Below are 17,298 nucleotides of genomic sequence, written 5' to 3'. Positions count from 1 at the left end.
TTTTATCTCACATCGACTGCCCTCCACCTGGCCATTCTAACTGGGCAGTTTCCAGCCCTTTGGTTTTTAATTTTAGACAGGGCCTCACTAAACTGTCCAGGTCAGCCTGGAACTTGCCATGCTTCACCCTCAGTCTCCCCAGTAGCTGGGATCACAGATATGTGCACCGCCTGACTTGGAAGTGTATCTCAAAATGTATACCTAAGTGCAAAGGACCTAGAATAGCCAAAGCAATCTCAAAAAGAAGTTAGACTTACAACACCTGAATTCAATGTTTATTGTAAGCTACAGTCATTAAGTGTAATATTAGCCCTAAGATAGACAAATTAATGGAACTGCAATAGTGTGCAAACATACGCTCACACTTACATGTTCAAGTGGAATTTTTGTTTTGGTGCTGCGGACGGAAGTCAGAGCCGCATGCACAAGAAACAAGGATCACAACCAGCCCCCAATAAATAATATCGGTCACTTTTCCGGTGCATGAAGTACGCCGGCTGGACACCCGAGGAAATGACTGTGAATACAGTAGACTTAGTAGCGGGGAACACAGAGATAAAACAGCTCTAAAACTATGGGTACTGAGCAGAAAAACACGACAGGCCTGACATTAAAGGCAGATATATAGGATTTTTTTCCTTAGCATAGTTGAGAAAGCCAAATTGGGTCTCTCCGTGAAGGCATTTGCCTAAAAACCAAAATCACCCAACACACCCACGTCGAAGCGGGAGCCAGAGCGGCGGCGCAGATGGCCCTGTAATCTCCACGGCTCCGAGGCTCAGGCCAGATAACAGATGTGAGGCCGGCCCTGGGCAACTTAGCCCTGCCCCAAACTAAATGGGCCTAGTTTAAACTTCCCAAAGAATAAAAAAAGGAGACATTTTTCAGGGGGGGCGTAGGGAGAAGGCCCTTTCCGCAGCACTACCATGGGCTGAGCAGCGTCCCGAAGGGCAGAAGAGCAACGCAGCAAACTCAGCAGGCGGACACCGGGCGGGGGCCGCGCGCTGACCGCCGGTCGCGAGGGGTCGCCCCGAGGACCGCGGCGGGCGGGAGTCTCCGGAATGAAGGCGCCGGACGCAGTGGGGCGGAGGCCGAGGGCAGAGCGTGCAGCCGAGTGGCTCCCAAGCACCCGCAGACGGTACACAAACTGAATCTCATACAACTTTTGAAAAAAAGACTGCTGAAGGCCCAGGGCGCTCACTACAACTGCGCAGTAAGACTTCCCGCCCCGCCAGAAGCGCTCACCTATCCCCCGGAAGTTTTCGCTCATCCGCCGGAAGTGCCCGCCCTCGTGTGCCGGAAGTGCCCGCCCCAGCCTGCCGGAAGTTTTCTTGTGACCGGCGCGCCGTGCAGTGGGAAGATGGCGTTGGAAGCCGGTGATATGGAAGATGGGCAGCTTTCTGACTCAGATTCCGACATGACGGTCGCACCTAGCGACAGGCCACTGCAAGTGCCGGTGAGCGTAAAGGGTGAGCGGGTGGCCGGGCGCGCGCAGAGCCCCAGCCCCGAGGCACCCGCGTGTGGCGGGAAGGGCGCGCCCGGCGACTGGGCGGCGGAAAGGGCGGGTGAGCCCGAGGGCGACTGAGAGTGAGGCGGAGTCCGCGAGCCCTGGGGCCACCTGGGCGCGGGCGTGCAGCGGTCTCGGCGTCTCTCTGCGCGCATTGCTGTTCGTCCTAAACCCACCAACTTCCCACTCCAGGGCCTCGGGGTTTGGAAAAACGAATCTTACCAAAAATGAATCTGGAGGGAGACAAAGCCTGAAAAGGCCTCTGGTGCTGATTTTCTTTTAGTGCAGATGGGTAAACTGAGGCCTAGGAAAAAAGCTCGTCTCTCGCCCGGAGTGACCTGGCGTTTCATATTCTCGACATACTTAGCTTTGTAGCGCGGTACCACGGCGTTAGGTTTTATTTTTGTTTATTTGTTTAGTTTTGTCCTTTTGAGGCAGGATTTCACTATGTGATTCAGGCTGGCCTTGAGCTCACTCTGTAGCCGAGGCTGCTCTCGAATTCGCAACGGTCCTCCTGTCTCAGCCTCCTGAGTTACTCGGTAAGATTACAGGTCTGGCTTTTGCTTCCCAGTTTTCTAAATGTGAATTTGTTGTGTCCCCGTGAAAAGTAGCAACCACGTGGACAGAGCTTTAGTGCTAGGCTGCCTCTGTTCCAGTCCTGGTGCGGCACGCTCTGACCTGCCTGCCAGTTCTGGTGTGGCCTGATCTGCAGGTTTGGAATGGTGATCGCGCATTGGACAGCGAATTGTAGCAGCTGTCACCATTTAAGACAAGGAGACCATCCCGTGACTTGAGTAACTCCCCACCCTCGTTTGTAGTGTATAACAGGAATTTAACAAATACTTGGTTTTGTGTTTACAAAGAGCAAAAGTCAAGAGCAAAGTTACAGTTGGGAGGAGTAAGCTCAAGTATTCTGTTGCATAATAGTATGACTATAGTTAAGAATGTATGATTTGAGGTAATTAGAAAAGAGGTTTTTTAGGTTTTTGTTTGGCACTGTACCATTAAGCTCCATTCCCAGCCCTTTTCGTTTGAGATAGTGTCTTGCTGAGTTGCTCAGGAAGGACTCACACTTCCGATCCTCAGCCTTCCTCAGTGCTGGGATTACAAGCATGCATTACTTCACCGCGCTGTGAGGATTTTTGCCACAAAGACATGTTCAAGGTGATGGTAGATGAAAGAATCAAATCATCACCTTGAGACCAAAGCAGCATTCAGAAACATCTCTAAGTTCTCATATTTGTTTCAATTTCCCCAGAGTCACAAGCTGCTTGCCTGTTGGTCAACTCCTGCAAGCTGTCTGCTTGAAAGACACTCCTGAGCCCAGTTCCAACTTCCTTGCTCAACTGTAGAAGCCCCCAAGTCGTAAGAGATAGGGCCATTTGGTCCTCATACCAGCAGTCCCTCTTGGGTTTTAATCCCAATAAAACCTGTCCTGGGCTGTGAAACTGGATTCTTTTTCCTAATATTAGATATGCTAATTACTCTGATTTGATCATCACAATATATCCCATATCAAAGCAATACATCCCCTGAATCTGTTCACTTACTCTGTGGCAATTAAAGCAAAGCTGACTTCTTTTGGATATAAATGTCTTTGGAAATTAACTCTGGAATATTTTGTAGAATTTCCTTCTCTTTCAAATTGGTTATATAAATTGACCCACAACTTGGTTAATGCAGTGAAATCTTCAGTTTTAAAAGTAGTAAGTAGGAGGAACAGGGAGCAGGAAATCAGTAGCTGGGTTGGTGCTCACTTCTAATCCTAGCATCTTGGAAGGCTGATACAGAAAGATTGCAAGTTTGAGGCCAGCCTGAACAGTCAGCAATTTATGCCTTGTCTCTAAATAAAACTAATTAAAAGGGCTGGGAATGTGGTTCAGTGTGGAGGCCCTAGGTTCAGTCTGCACCACACAAAAAGTATGTCAGGCTGAAGATGGTAGAGCACTTGCCTTGTGTGCAGAAGTCCTCAGGGTCAGTCCCCAGCACTGCAAAGAAAGAAGGAAAAGCAAGACAGAAAGGACAATGATATCACCAGGATGAAGCAGAAAGATGACAAGTTTGAAGCTATCCTGGGTAATTTAATGAGACCTTGTCTCAAAACGAAAGAAAGGGCTAGCCCTGGAGCTCAGTGCTCCCTAGGTTTAATCCCCTGTGCTGCAGTTTTTAAAAAAGTGTAAAATGTCAGGCATTCGACTCTTTAGGAGTTCACCTCATACCTAAAAGTATCTGATGTGTCTAAATTTTTCTTTCAGTGCTGAAGATCGAACCCAAGGCCTCATGTGTACTAGGCAAGTAAGAGGCTTTATAGAATTGTTTCAGCTGTAGAGATAAAAATGTGTTTGCCAAGGATATACCTCAGTGGCACAGTGCCTGCCTGGCAAGGTCCTGAGTTTGATTCCTGGTACCAAAAAAAAAAAAAAAAAAATTGCTACAACTTTCATGTATGAACTGGAATGATTTCAGAGATGTCCTTGGAGATGAAGTGTGTTCCAGAATGCTCCAGTGCATCTCAGACTTTTTTATTATTAATCACTCATTTTGGGTGTAATGGTTATGTTTTGTGGAATTGACTGTTGTCTTTCACTTGTCACTTGTAGAAAATACTTGGTGGAGACAGTGCTGTGAGGGCCTTCCAGAATCCTGCAGCAGCTTATCTACCAGTGTCACATTATCGGATTGTTAAAAGCGTGGATTCAAGCGAAGAGAGTTTCTCTGATTCCGATGACGACAGCTCTCTTTGGAAACGAAAGCGACAGAAATGTCTTAATCCCTCTCCCAAACCTGAGCCTTTTCAGTTTGACCAGAGCAGTCAGAAACCACCTGTCGCTGGGGGAAAGAAGGTTAACAACATATGGGGTGCTGTGCTGCAAGAACAGAATCAAGATGCAGTGGCCACCGAACTGGGTATTTTGGGAATGGAGGGCAATATTGACAAAAGCAGACAGTCTGAGACCTATAATTATTTGCTGGCTAAGAAACTTAAGAGGGAATCTGAAGAATACACGAAAGAATTAGACAAAGAGTTAGATGAATATATGCATGGAGACAAAAAGCCAGGATCAAAAGAAGAGGAAAATGGTCAAGGTCATCTCAAACGGAAACGACCTGTAAGAGACAGACTTGGGGCCCGACTGGAGATGAACTATAAGGGCAGGTATGAGATTACAGAGGAGGACTCTCAGGAAAAAGTGGCTGACGAAATTTCTTTTAGGTAAGTAGTTAAATTTTACCTACAAAGGAGCATCTGACCAAATGTCTTATATTTACACAGAATAAATAGATACCAGATACATTAATGATGTTCCTTTTAGAGTTCTCTGTTTCTTGTTTTTGTCTTAGGGAATTAACACTAGGCTTATTTGGTTATATGAATACACTTGTGGGCTAGGGATTTAACTCAGCTGCATAAGCATCTGCCTGGCGAGCAAGAAGTTGTGAATTTGATTCTCAGTACAAAAGAAAAAAATTGGAAAAAAAAAGAGGCTTGGTAGAATAATTTGCATGCTCATGAACTTTTAAGTAACTACATTTAGTGCCATAAAGCTTTTTATACAAAACAATCTTTTGTTATAATAATGGTCACATTCATCACAGGGAATTTGTACCTATACATAACATATATGGATTCTTCTTTTTTCTCCATTCCCTTCACCTCCCTTTAACCCTTCTTCCACTCCTTTACAAAAGCTTCATACCATTTATTTCTTCTACTCTCTTTTTCTTTTCCCTTTGCCTTTCCTTCTCTTTCCCCTACTCCCTCGCATGTTGTTCCCATTTGAACATTTTCTTCCTACTTCCCAATATTGGTTATCCATTTTAGTCCTTATTAATTAACACTTTTGGTTTCTCACACAAAATACAATATTTAAACATGTACTTGACTTATTTCACTTAAAAGTGTGGTCTTAAGGTATATCCATTTATCTAAAAATGTCTCATTTGCCCCTTTTTATGGCAGAGTAGTATTCTGTTGTATGTGAAAACCACATTTCTCTAGCCATTCACCTATTGATGTGCATCTAGGCAGTTTCTAAGATTTAGCTGTTATAAAAGCTGCCACTATAAACATGGGTCTGCATATATCACTGTGGTATGATGCTTTTAACTCAAGAAGATAGCAAAAAGGGGATTAGCTAGGTCAAATGAAACCTCTAGTTTTATTTTTTTAAGGACCCTCTGTACTGGCTGTACTAGTTTACACTCCCACTAACAGTGAAGAAGTTCCTTTTTCCCCATCCCTCACCAGCATTTTGGGTGATAGTGGGGGCACTGAGACTTACAGTCTAGTGTCACTGTGTAGTCCAGGATTGTCTTCAATTCACTTTGTAACCAAGGCTGTCCTTGAACATGCGACAGTCCTCTGGCCTCAGCCTCCCAAGTGCTGGACTTACAGGTGTATACCATCTTGCCCAAATCACCAGCATTTTTTACTGGCTGATTTCTTTCATTGTTTTGTTTGTTTATTTAGTTTTACAGTGTCTCACTATGTAGTTCAGGCTGAGCTGGACTTACTGTGTAGCCTAGGCTGGACTTATACTCCAGTGAGCCTCCTGCCTCAGCCTCCCAATGCTGGGATTACAAGTGTGTGCCACCACGTCCAGAGGTTGATTTCTTGATAATAGCCACTCTTTAGCACGTTTTTAAAAATATTTTCAAGCACTTGTGACTTAAATAATGGTAGTGAGGTATATTTTATGTGTGATAATATTCACTTGTTTTCAAGTGTTGATTTTAATTTAAAAAAAATAAACAAAACTATAAAGCCAATCAAAAGTAAACAGTGAAAGTGATAAAAGACTTCAAAACAAGATAATAGGAAATCAAACAGTGGCTACCATATGCCTCTCATTATCTTTGAAGTAGCTGCCCGTGCTGCCAGATACAATAATATCAAAACAAAACAGAATAAAACCATACAAAACAATGAAAACAATACAGGATTTTAAAACAAGATAATAGGGAATTAGCAATGGCTAGCATCTTCAGAGGGAGAGCCTCCATAGTTGCTTATTGCATACTGTTACACTCCAAGTAGATGCTCAGACCATCGACCTTAGGCCAGCAAAATCGGTCAACACTGAATGCTACAAGCGGTCCATTTTTCTGTTTTTGTTTTGTTTTTAACTTCAGTAGCTCTCATCTCAGCCTGTGTTTCTCCGGATCAGCTGATTGCGTGGGGCGGGAAGGCACCTCAGCTCTTCTTTAACTCACAGGAAGAGGTTGGCTTGTTTCTCCTCCCCACACCCTGTGACTGCTGCCTGACACCAAACTTTTCTGTCACTCAGATCTCTTGTGTCCATCTGCCTACTTAGAATGAATCCCTGTTCTCATCCCCGGACAACTACTCATCTCCTTTCTGTCTGTACAGATTGACATTTTCTGGACAAATGAAATCATGTAGCATGTGGTTTTGTGCCAGCTTCTTCATTTGTGAAATGTTTTTGAGATTGGTTGATGTTAAGCTGTATTAGTACTTGAGTCCTTATTATGGGTATAGATATGTATATAAGGTTTGATTGAAAAATAATGGTGAATGTCTAAACGTTAAAAAAATGTATTACAGTAAGATATTGCCACTAATTGCCCTGAAAATAGTCCCTCTTGCTTCACGTTTTTCACGTTGATCTTGCCACTTTGTGAAACAGCTCTGGAAGGTTTCTTTTATGTCTTCAGTTGCACTGGTGACTTTGGAGAAGTGAAAAAGCACAGGTCCAGAGCTGGTAAATCAGGTGAATGAAGACCCGTGCTAATGTTTTTACAGGAGCCTGCCTTTCATTGGCTGGCGCTGGCATTCACCATGTGTTTTTGTTTGTTTCTGTTTGGGTTTTGGGGGATTTTTTCGTTTTGAGGCAGGGTTTCACTATGTAGTTCAGGTGGGCCTTGAACTCACTTTGTGCCACTACTCCAAGCTTCTCCGTGTTGATAAATGAGCCCTCCCAAAGACATTCTGAAAAGAGGACTTCCCGAGCTGCTTCAGAACGTGGCAAAACTAATAGTACAAGTGTGGTTGAAACGAGAGGGATTTCCCTTAGGAAGAGTAATGTCAATGTGTCTTGTTATAATAAATTTTTAAAATGTAAATAAAAGGCTGCAAGTCATGGCACACGCCTGTAATCCCAGCACTTGGGAGGCCGAGGCAAGAGAATTGCTGCAAGTTTAAGGCCAGCCTGGGCTTAAACTAACATAGTGAGTTCAGGACCTATCTGAACTGCATGGCAGTAGTAGTGTCCTTTTTTTTTACTTTTTTACTTATTGTGAATACTGCTATTACAAACCTCTGCATGCACAGCGGTGAACATACATTTTCATTTCTTTTGGGTAAATACCTACCTAAGTGAAATTGCTTGGTAGATGGTAAATTTACAAATCATTTCTTTTTTCACAAGTTCGGCTTTATGATTATTCTTTTAGTCACTTGTTAGAAGTTGGAAACAAGCTAGGCATAGTGCTGCACACCTGTAATACCAGCATTTGGGAGGCTGAGGCAGGAAGATCACAAGTTTGAGGCTACTTGGAATACAGAGTGAGAACTTCTCTCTGAAAACCAGAAAATCCAAAACAACAAAAGCAGGTTGAAAGCAAAATGTGTCCAAGTAAAATGTCAGGTTATTTCCTTCTGGGAACCATTGGGGCCCAGTAGTTAAGTGGCTTGCTCAGCATCACAGAGTTAATTGTCAGACCATAGTCCAGAGCTCCTTCCACAGTAACTCACTGCCTTGAGAAGACAAAAGGTTCTAACTGGAGGACTGGTTAGGGTTCTGCACTGCACTTTGCCTTTATTTCTGGAGAGGGTGGTCTCTGACTCCATTGAAGAGTTACTTAAGCTTCCTGTGTTTTGACTCATAACATTGAGAGAATTGACCCCATGCATGAGATTCCTAGCATTGTATCTGCTGAAACTGTAATAAATCAATGGTAAATATTAGCTATTTCTATTTTTGTTTTGAGTTAGCCTGTAAGGGGAGTCCATTTTAAAGCTTTCAGACATCTGTGGAATTAAGAAAGCTTTTAGGAATAATAATTGAAAGCATAGCATTTGCTACTTGTTTGGACACATGAGAATTGAAAACATAGTATATGTTATTTGATGTAACAGGAGCAATTTAGTTTTACCTTTCTTACATTTAGGTTTGCATCCACCTTGCTGAATATGCACATTTATTTTGAAATTTGCCATAATCTAAAAAGGCAGTGCGGCGGTCGAGTACAAGAGTCGAGATAGAACTTAAGGTTAATATCTCCTTGCATGACTGAAGATCAGGGTGTTTCCATGTCAGTGATTCTGGGGTTAATTATTGAAGAATTTAGAAAAGCAGACATTATTACAGTAAGATTTTGATCTAGTTGAATAGTATAAGGAATAATACAATAACAAATAAGAGGTTAATTTTGTTTCATTTGTTCCTAATCAGGTTACAGGAACCCAAGAAAGATCTGATTGCCCGAGTAGTGAGGATAATTGGGAACAAAAAGGCAATTGAACTTCTGATGGAAACTGCTGAAGTTGAGCAAAATGGTGGCCTTTTTGTAATGGTAAGGCTGCTTCACCAGTTTGTTGTTTTTGTGTTATTTATCAAGTGTTTTTTTTTTTAATAAAATGAACTTGGTTGACCTCTTTATCATAATTATTACTGTGTCCCAGATTCTAAAAAAACAATATGAACAGTGAGAATTGAATGTAAATGTTCCGTAGTGTACCCAGTGCTGAAGTGTGCGCCAGTTTAAAAAAAAAAAATAGATAAATTGCAGCTTGTTAGTGTACAGTCCACAACATATCTCTTACCTGATTCGTTAAAATTTATCGAAAATTTTAGAACAGTCTCCAAGGATCATAGAAGCTTAGATTTTGAGCATGTAAGTTTTAGAGTTTGATGTGCTGAGTAACATTTATTAAAATGTTTTGACCACTTAGAGTTGTCTCCAGTTTACTCAGCAGTAAAATGGAAGTTAATCCTGTGTTGTCTGATGAGATAAGGCAGTGCGCACGGAATATGTAGCAGCCTGGCATGGCGGCACAATCTAGAGCTGAGGAGGGATGATTGCAAGTTCAAACCGACACTGTCTCGAAATAAGAGGCCAAAGGTATAGCTCAGGTGTTGGTTCCAAAAAAAAAAATGCTTACGCTTTGTGTGGTGATGCATGCCTGTAATCTCAACACTGAAAAGGCTGGGGCAGGAAGATACGGTTTGTTCAAGGCCAGGCTGGACTAACAAGAGCCTCCCCCCTGCCCAAAACACGCAAAGTGCTTAGGACAGTATCTAGTTCTTAGTGGCAGTGAACAGAACTGTTCATTTAGGGTTCATTTAATTCATGTGTTACTTAAAAACGGACCAACTCCTCCCCCAAGACAACTCTTGTTACCATTTAAAGCACAGATAGAAGATAGATACACTGTTTATCCATGTAGATTGAATTTTGGTGGGTAGTGGGCATGAAAAGGAGAAAAGTGGGGAAAGATTCCTGGAGTCAGAGCAGTGACAGAACAGAGATTGAGAGACACTGTTTACACAGGTTGCCTAGTAACAGGATTGACTCCAGCCAGGATGGACCACAGACCTGACACAGCTGTCACCTCAGAATGAGGATAAGTGTGACCAGCCTCCTTTCCCTCGAGTACTCATCCTTTGTAATGTGCCGGTCACAGTACAAAAGAGGAGGTCAGTGCTACGTGGCACAAGTGGAAAACGAAAACAGCAGGTTAGAATTAATAACACTGGCTGGAGAAACTGCCTGTGATAGTTGACAGCAAAACAAATCATATTAATTAAGGATGGACTGATGTACCCATTTGTGTCACTACTAAGGTACTTCGATTTTCACTTAGTTGAACACTTAAAGATCCATTAATATTTTAATGTAATGAAATTTTATATTTCTGTGAGCTAATGCAAATATACTGAATGTTGACAAGATGCAAATTCAGATTCACTTTTTTTTTTTTAACCTGGTACTGGGGATCCAACTCACGACTGCACACTTGTAAGGCAGGCGCTTGTGCCGCTGAGCTAAATCCCCAGCCCCCAGATTCACTTTTTTTAATTTGTATCCGAGAACAGGATCTTGCTGTGCAGTTCAGGCTGGTTGAATTCACTGTTGAAATCCCAGCTGGCCTCAAACTCACAACAACCCTCTTGCCTCAGCCTCTAGTGCTGGGTTACGGTTATGTGTCACCACATCTGGCTTTTCTCCTTTAAAGATGATCTTGGCTGTGAAGCGCAGGCTAGCATTGAACCCCCATCCTCCTTACCTCCACCTTCTGAGTGCTGGAATTACACGCATGTATCACCATGCCAGTCTCAGAAGTTTTATATACTGCTCCTTAAATTGATAAAAACCTTGAAGGTACCCTTGGTTCTTCCTTTTCTCACATTCTAATCCATTGGAAGATCTGCTGGTTTCCATTCCTTTCTCCACTGCTGTCCCTGAGTTCTAACACACGTTCTCTCTCACCTCAATTAGTGTGTAACAGCCTCTTAGTACCACAGTCTGTTCTCAACACAGCAGCTGGAATGAAGTGGGTATCTTGGCTATTCAGCCCTCCAAAGGCTGTCTTGTTAACAGCAAAACCCAAATTTGTAAAGATATAAATCATATATGCCCCACTAGGGCCTACCCCACATTACCTCTCCTACCTTACTACAGTCTACACGTAAACACTGTGCTTCTACCACTCAATAAATAATTGTTCAAAGAACATATCAAGAGAAAGCCAGTTTAACTGGGCATTGTGGTGCATGCTTGTAGTCCTAGCACTCGAGAGGTGTAGAGGCAGGGAGGTTCACAGTTTAAATACAGTCTGACCAAAAGAGAGGTCTTTTCCCAAAACAAAACAAAATCACCGTAGCTCCAAAGTCTCAATCTGTTTAACATGGAAAGGTGTGTATAATGATTATTTAATGAAAAAACAGAGATATAGGCCACTTCATACATTAAAATTCTTTTGAGGGATGGAAGAATAAAATACATGAAGAAAAAGTTTTAAAAATGTTCTCAAGACTTGGCATGGTGGCACACACCTGTAATGATAGCTTCTTGGGAGGTTGAGGCAAGAGATTCTAAGTTTGGGCCAGACTGGGCAACTTTGTAAGACTTGGTCTCAAACAAAAAGAACTAGAGATAGAACTCAGTGGTGAGTACTTGCCTAACATGTGTTAGGTTCAGTCCCCAGTACCACAGCTTTTAAAGTTGACAGGCTAAAAAGTTGTTTTCAAGTTATATATTCACTGACTTTTTAAAAATTCAGCTGTTTGAATAATTAGTGTATTCACATAGTTAAAAATCAAAAGTACCAGGTGCTGATAGTGAGGGAGAAGTGGGAGTCGTTTATTTGAAAGGGGAGTTATTTAAAAGTTTTCAGAGATATTTCAAAATGTGGTGAATATAATAACACTGTGCACATCAGTCAGTTCACATAGAGGCAGGGAATGTAGCTCAGTTACCGAGCACTTTTCTAGTTTGTGGAGAGCCTGCCCAGCCCGGCAGATAGTGTAATTTTTTTTTTTTGTCTGTTTCGTTTTTATTGGTACCGGGGATCGAACTCATGACTGCCTGCTTGCAAGGCAGGCGCTTATGCCGCTGAGCTAAATCCCCAGCCCCTAGATAGTGTAATTTTTGTTGTGTGTTTATTACCACAGTAAAAACACAAGCAATAAAGCAGTATGTAATAAAAATCAACCCTCCCACTCCTATCTTCCAGCTACTCAGACTATTCCACAAGCTTTTCACAAATGGTAATGTGTTACATATGTTACTCTGTCCCTTGCTTATTTTTCAGATACAGATATTATCGCATATCTGTATATAAAGAGCCTGTTTATTGTTTTTTACAATTGGCAATCTGGAAGTACCATAATTATTTATTTCTTTATATTTTTTTATACATACACAGACTCATTTGATTTTACATTTCAGAATTTACCTTCCTGCTAAAATTTATGAGTAACCTCAAAATCAAAACTAATTGTGCTTTCTGTTATTCACAGATGTGCAGAATGACAAAAGTTTGTCCAATGTACACAATCCCAGATGAAGTTGAACAAAGCAACACTCTGCCATGTTTCAGTTCTCATTGTTTAAACAAGTACCCTTTCCAAAGTCTTATTAGTGTCATGTTTTTCACATTTTTGTACTTTATTTTTCTGGTGATTTAGCTGTTTAAAATATCCCCCCAGTGGTCATGCTGAAGTGCTGGCTAGCATTTCTAAATATAAGAAGACTAATGTGTTAGGGAGAAAATATGTGTTAGGTAAGCTTCATTTAGGCATGAGTAATTGCTGTTTGCTATGAGTTCAATGTTAATGAGTCTCTCTATTTCTTTCTGTATTTATAGTTACACTTTGGTGGTGCTCGGCATTGAGTCTAGGGCCTCAGTCTGAGCGTGAAGTGTACCACTGAGTGACAATCTTAGCCCCAACCGTGTTTTAAATAAGATGCCTTTGTTTTTCATTCATTTTTGGTTTTTGTGATGCTAGAGATTGAACTTAATGGCAGTTAAATGCTGAGCTACATCCCCAGCCCTTGTTTTAGTTTTTACTTTGAGACAAGCTCTCCCTAAATTGTCCAAGACGGCCTTGAACAATTTCAAAATCCTCCTGCGTCACTCTGTATGAGCTGCAATAAGCATGTGTTGTCATGCTGCCTTTTCAAGTGCCTTTAAATACAAATTAATGTAAGACAAAGTTACACGTTGCTCTGTTAATAGGTTGTGACCAGAGACCTGTACACACCTAACCCTGCGTTTCTCCTACAGCAGTGCTTTAGAACATAACTGTAAGGAATAATGAGAAGAGACTGTATTTGCATATATCCTGGGATCTTTGATTTATTTGAAATAAATAGATCATGGTACAGGGTGTGAGGTAGGAATCGTACTCAGGGTTTCCCAGATGGCTTAGTAGCTCCTGGGAACACCAACTGTTGAACAGTCCATTTCATCTTCTGTGGTTTAAGCCATTCTTCTACATCAGACTAAACTCCCATGTAAATGTGACTTTTTTCTGGATTTCCTATACTGTCACATTGATCACTTGAGTTTTATTTCATTACAATTCTTTTAATTATTGAAGCTTTATTATATTTTAATATGTAACAGAAGACTGGCATACCTGTAATTCCAGGTCACAGAAGGCTAAAGTAGGAGGAGGGTGGCTGTGAGCTCCAAGCCAGCCTGGAATGCTGAGACCCTATCACCAGAGTAAAAATCTAATAAATTGTTCCTGATTTGGCCAGGTGGCAGATAAAAATCAGATAATCTGGGTATTTCTTCTATCTTCTTAAATCTGTCTCTCCTGAAATCCGCCTTGCTCATTCATGGGAAGTCTTCTGTGGTTTGGGGCCTGAGGATGTAGCTGTTGTAGAATACGTGGCTAACATGCAAGAGGCCAGGGGTTCCGTCCCCAGCACTGCCAAAAATAAAAACAAACAATGTTGATGTAGTTCATTGTTCTGTTCCCTTTTATAGAATGGTAGTCGGAGAAGAACACCAGGTGGAGTTTTTCTGAATCTACTGAAAAACACTCCTAGTATCAGTGAAGAACAAATTAAGGTATGATACTACTGCCCTTAGCTTTTTAATATCCCATACTGATTTGACTTTCATAAAGCTTCAAGTTTCATTTCATGATTATCCTGACTCTTTCTTTGTCTCTCTCTTTTTTTTTTTCTTTTTTTTTTTTAAATTTGAGACGGGATCTCACTATGTATTTCAGGCCCATGCAGCCTTGGAAAAAATAGTGAATGATCACAAGTCTTGTAGCATTTAAAAATACAGATTTGGAGAAATAAATGAAGTCAGACTTTGTACCTCCACATTAGCTCTGTAATCTTCTACCTCATTTTTTCAATTTGAAAACAAAGGTGATACACTACACCTACCTCATAAGATGTTTGTGAGCATGAAATTAGTTAATGTGTGTGAAAAACTCTTAGCATAGTGTCTGGTACCAGAAGTGCTCACTTGGTAAATGGTAACCAGCCTGATTGTCCTGGTAGTCACCTTTAGTCTTCCATATCTTTTTTCCCAGAAGCGCCACCTTCTCCACCGCCAGCCCACTCTCATTTCTTTAGCAGGTGCTTTTACTTTCTCCTTTCTGGAGCGGGTGGTGACCCGAGATTGAACTCAGACCTCATGCTTGCCAGGCAGGCCCTTATGCCACTGAGCTAAATCCCTGGCCTTACTTTCTCTTATCAAAGCACTTATACCCTGAAACTTTCTCTGTTCGTGCTTCTGCTAACGCTCTGCCCTCCTGTAGTGACTTCATGTGCACAGGAGGAGCAAGTCCCCTGTGTCTCACCATCTGTAATAGTGCTCCTGATTTTTTATTTTACTTGTAGTAGTGCGCGTCTACAGTGTGTGATGATTACCTTGCTCTTGTGGGGTTCGTACATATGCACAGGACATCTTAATTGCTTTCTTCATCCCTTTCCCTCCCGTCTTCATCTCCTGGTCCCTTTCCCATCTGAAATATGCATAGGCTGTATGGAACACTGCATGAATTTGCGTGTCATTCATGTGCAGAAGCCACCCCAGTCTTCTGTGTATTGTTCCAGTTCCAGTACTGTATGTGTGCTGCTGGATCAAACACCATAGTGCTTTTTATAAACAAGGGATTTGCACTGAGTGCACTTTAGAAAATATGATTGGGACTGGCTTGGCTACAACTTTTAGGGTCCTTTTCCAGGAAATAACTCAGGAATGTGTCCTGCCTCTACCAACTTCTTTGTTATAACTTTGAGCCATGTCTGTCTTATTGTAGACAGTGTGGCCCTTGCTGTAACCCTGACCTAGGTTCCATTTTCTTGTACTCTCTTAACTCCACTCACCTATTTTACCAAAGTTCCCATGTTGTTTTATGTTTTTCCATGTCTCTATTATAACAGAAATATATTTTCAATTAGCATAAGTCTCATTCACTGTGCTTTTGCCCCTCAGATATTTGGCAATGTCTGGAAATATTTTTGGTTGTAAGTATGTCTTACTAAAGCAAGTAGACGCCTCATATGCTGCCAGGCTTGGCACAATGTGGACAAAAGATAAAGATACATACAACAAAGAATTATCTTCTACTGGAAGAATCTTCTGTTTTCATGCTATAAAGTCCCTTTTTGGCATTTTTGTATTCTATTGCTGACTATATTTCTATACGTATGATACAAGATTTTGAATGTAACTCACCTCACCGGCACAGCACCTGCTTGCTAAGTGTAAGGTTGTGAGTTGTATTCCCAATACCAGGAAGAAAAGTTTTGACCAAGATTCACACTCATGTTAATTTCAGAAAGAGCTAGAATTTTTCTTGCATTGTATAGGTGACACGATTATTTATTCATACAATTCAAATATGGCTTGGTTTCTTAGCATCACAACCACATATATTTATGATGACATTTTAAAGTTAGTAAATCTTTATTCCAAAGACTTTCTTGTGTGATCAACTACATTTTATTTAAACCCTGAATAAGTGATTTTCCTTATTATATCTTTTCTTTTCAAAAACTTTCACCTATGTTGAACACGACCATAAACTAAACCATAAACCCAACACTAGGCTGGGTTTGAATCATAGCTTCAGTCTTTACTCACAGTAGGTACTTATGTAATATGTTTGACTTTGAGTTAGTAGCATAATTGCTTGTTTTTATAAGAAATAGGGATGATAATTGTAAAGGGCATGGCTAATAGCAAACTTGATGGTAGTTCTTTTTTGCTGAAGTTACTCTTTTATTCCAGGATATTTTCTACATTGAAAATCAAAAGGAATATGAAAATAAAAAAGCTGCTAGGAAGAGGAGAACACAGATAATGGGAAAAAAGATGAAACAAGCCATTAAAAATCTGAATTTTCAAGAAGATGATGATACCTCAAGGGAAACTTTTGCAAGTGATACCAATGAGGCCCTGGCCTCTCTTGATGAACCACAGGAAGGGCATGGGGAAACCAAGTTGGACGTGGAGGAAGCTATAGAGGTTGATCATTCTCATGATTTGGACATCTTTTAAGTATATTTTGGACATTTTGAGGAATAAACGTTTCTAAAGTAGCATTGTGATAACCTTTCTACTGACAAAGCTCTGTTTTATTTTGCACTGATAAACATGAGAATCTAGAGAAGAGGAAACTTCATTGTTTTGAATACATGTGGGAAATGAATGCAACTAATTTAAAGATGGCTCATGTCTGACACAGTACTTAAAAGTATGTGGCACAGTGTTTAATTTCTCAGTCTGTTGCATGGCTAATATGAGCATTACTAGTTACTAATCATTTTTTTCCAGATCATTATAATGTGCCATTCAAAAGTTCATTTCTTTTTCTGATACATCTTTGTGGTGAGTTTCACTTTGGTTTCAAAACATTCCGATGAAAGGTCCTAATGGGACACACAGATTGTTATGCTGTTAACACATTTGGATTTCTGTAATATAAGAACTCTTAGGCAGTTTTAAGGAGACTAAACATAGGCATATACTGACAGATCCTACCCAGTTAATTATTTGTCCAGAAATAAATGTCAGAGGCTTTTCAAAGAAGTATTGCTTTATAGCTTTTTAGCTTTTTATTAGTTAACTGGATAATAAATAATTCAGTAATTATAAATTGTACATTTGTTGTAAACTAACCTTGAAGTCTTTTAGTATTCCCTCAGAGTAGTCATTTAAGTTGGATCATGAAGAGAGAAGTGGTTATTGGTTGCTTTTTATTTATAAAGAATGAAAAAATAAAACCTTTGGCAGCCCTTACTGAGCATTGATGGCTTTATTTACTTAATTGTCTTTGGTGCTACTTTAA

The 17,298-nt window shown here is 40.9% G+C and overlaps 1 protein-coding gene across 1 annotated transcript; it reads left to right on the top strand.

The window, feature by feature from the left end:
* The first annotated feature begins 1,298 nt into the window (after positions 1-1,298).
* Positions 1,299-17,249, top strand: Phax (phosphorylated adaptor for RNA export). Its single transcript, XM_003477368.5, has 5 exons — positions 1,299-1,456; positions 4,108-4,721; positions 8,923-9,043; positions 13,971-14,054; positions 16,239-17,249. Exons 1-5 carry the CDS (start codon positions 1,361-1,363, stop codon positions 16,506-16,508), a joined length of 1,185 nt encoding a protein of 394 aa, XP_003477416.1. The 5' UTR covers positions 1,299-1,360; the 3' UTR covers positions 16,509-17,249.
* Positions 17,250-17,298: the final 49 nt, after the last annotated feature.

The sequence above is a fragment of the Cavia porcellus genome, unplaced genomic scaffold (genome assembly GCF_034190915.1).
Source record: "Cavia porcellus strain 051 isolate PalLab524CR breed Dunkin Hartley unplaced genomic scaffold, mCavPor4.1 scaffold_21, whole genome shotgun sequence".
In the NCBI taxonomy this organism is placed as follows: Eukaryota; Metazoa; Chordata; class Mammalia; order Rodentia; family Caviidae; genus Cavia; species Cavia porcellus.
The sequence above is the reverse complement of the archived record's forward strand: the minus strand, read 5'-3'. Positions and strand labels throughout refer to the sequence as shown.

Bases quoted from the DNA above. Each gene is read 5' to 3' on its own strand.
- Phax (XM_003477368.5), top strand. From the start codon at position 1,361: ATGGCGTTGGAAGCCGGTGATATGGAAGATGGGCAGCTTTCTGACTCA. The intron at 9,044-13,970 runs GTAAGGCTGCTT...TCCCTTTTATAG, and splicing joins ATGGTGGCCTTTTTGTAATG to AATGGTAGTCGGAGAAGAAC. The intron at 14,055-16,238 runs GTATGATACTAC...CTTTTATTCCAG, and splicing joins TCAGTGAAGAACAAATTAAG to GATATTTTCTACATTGAAAA.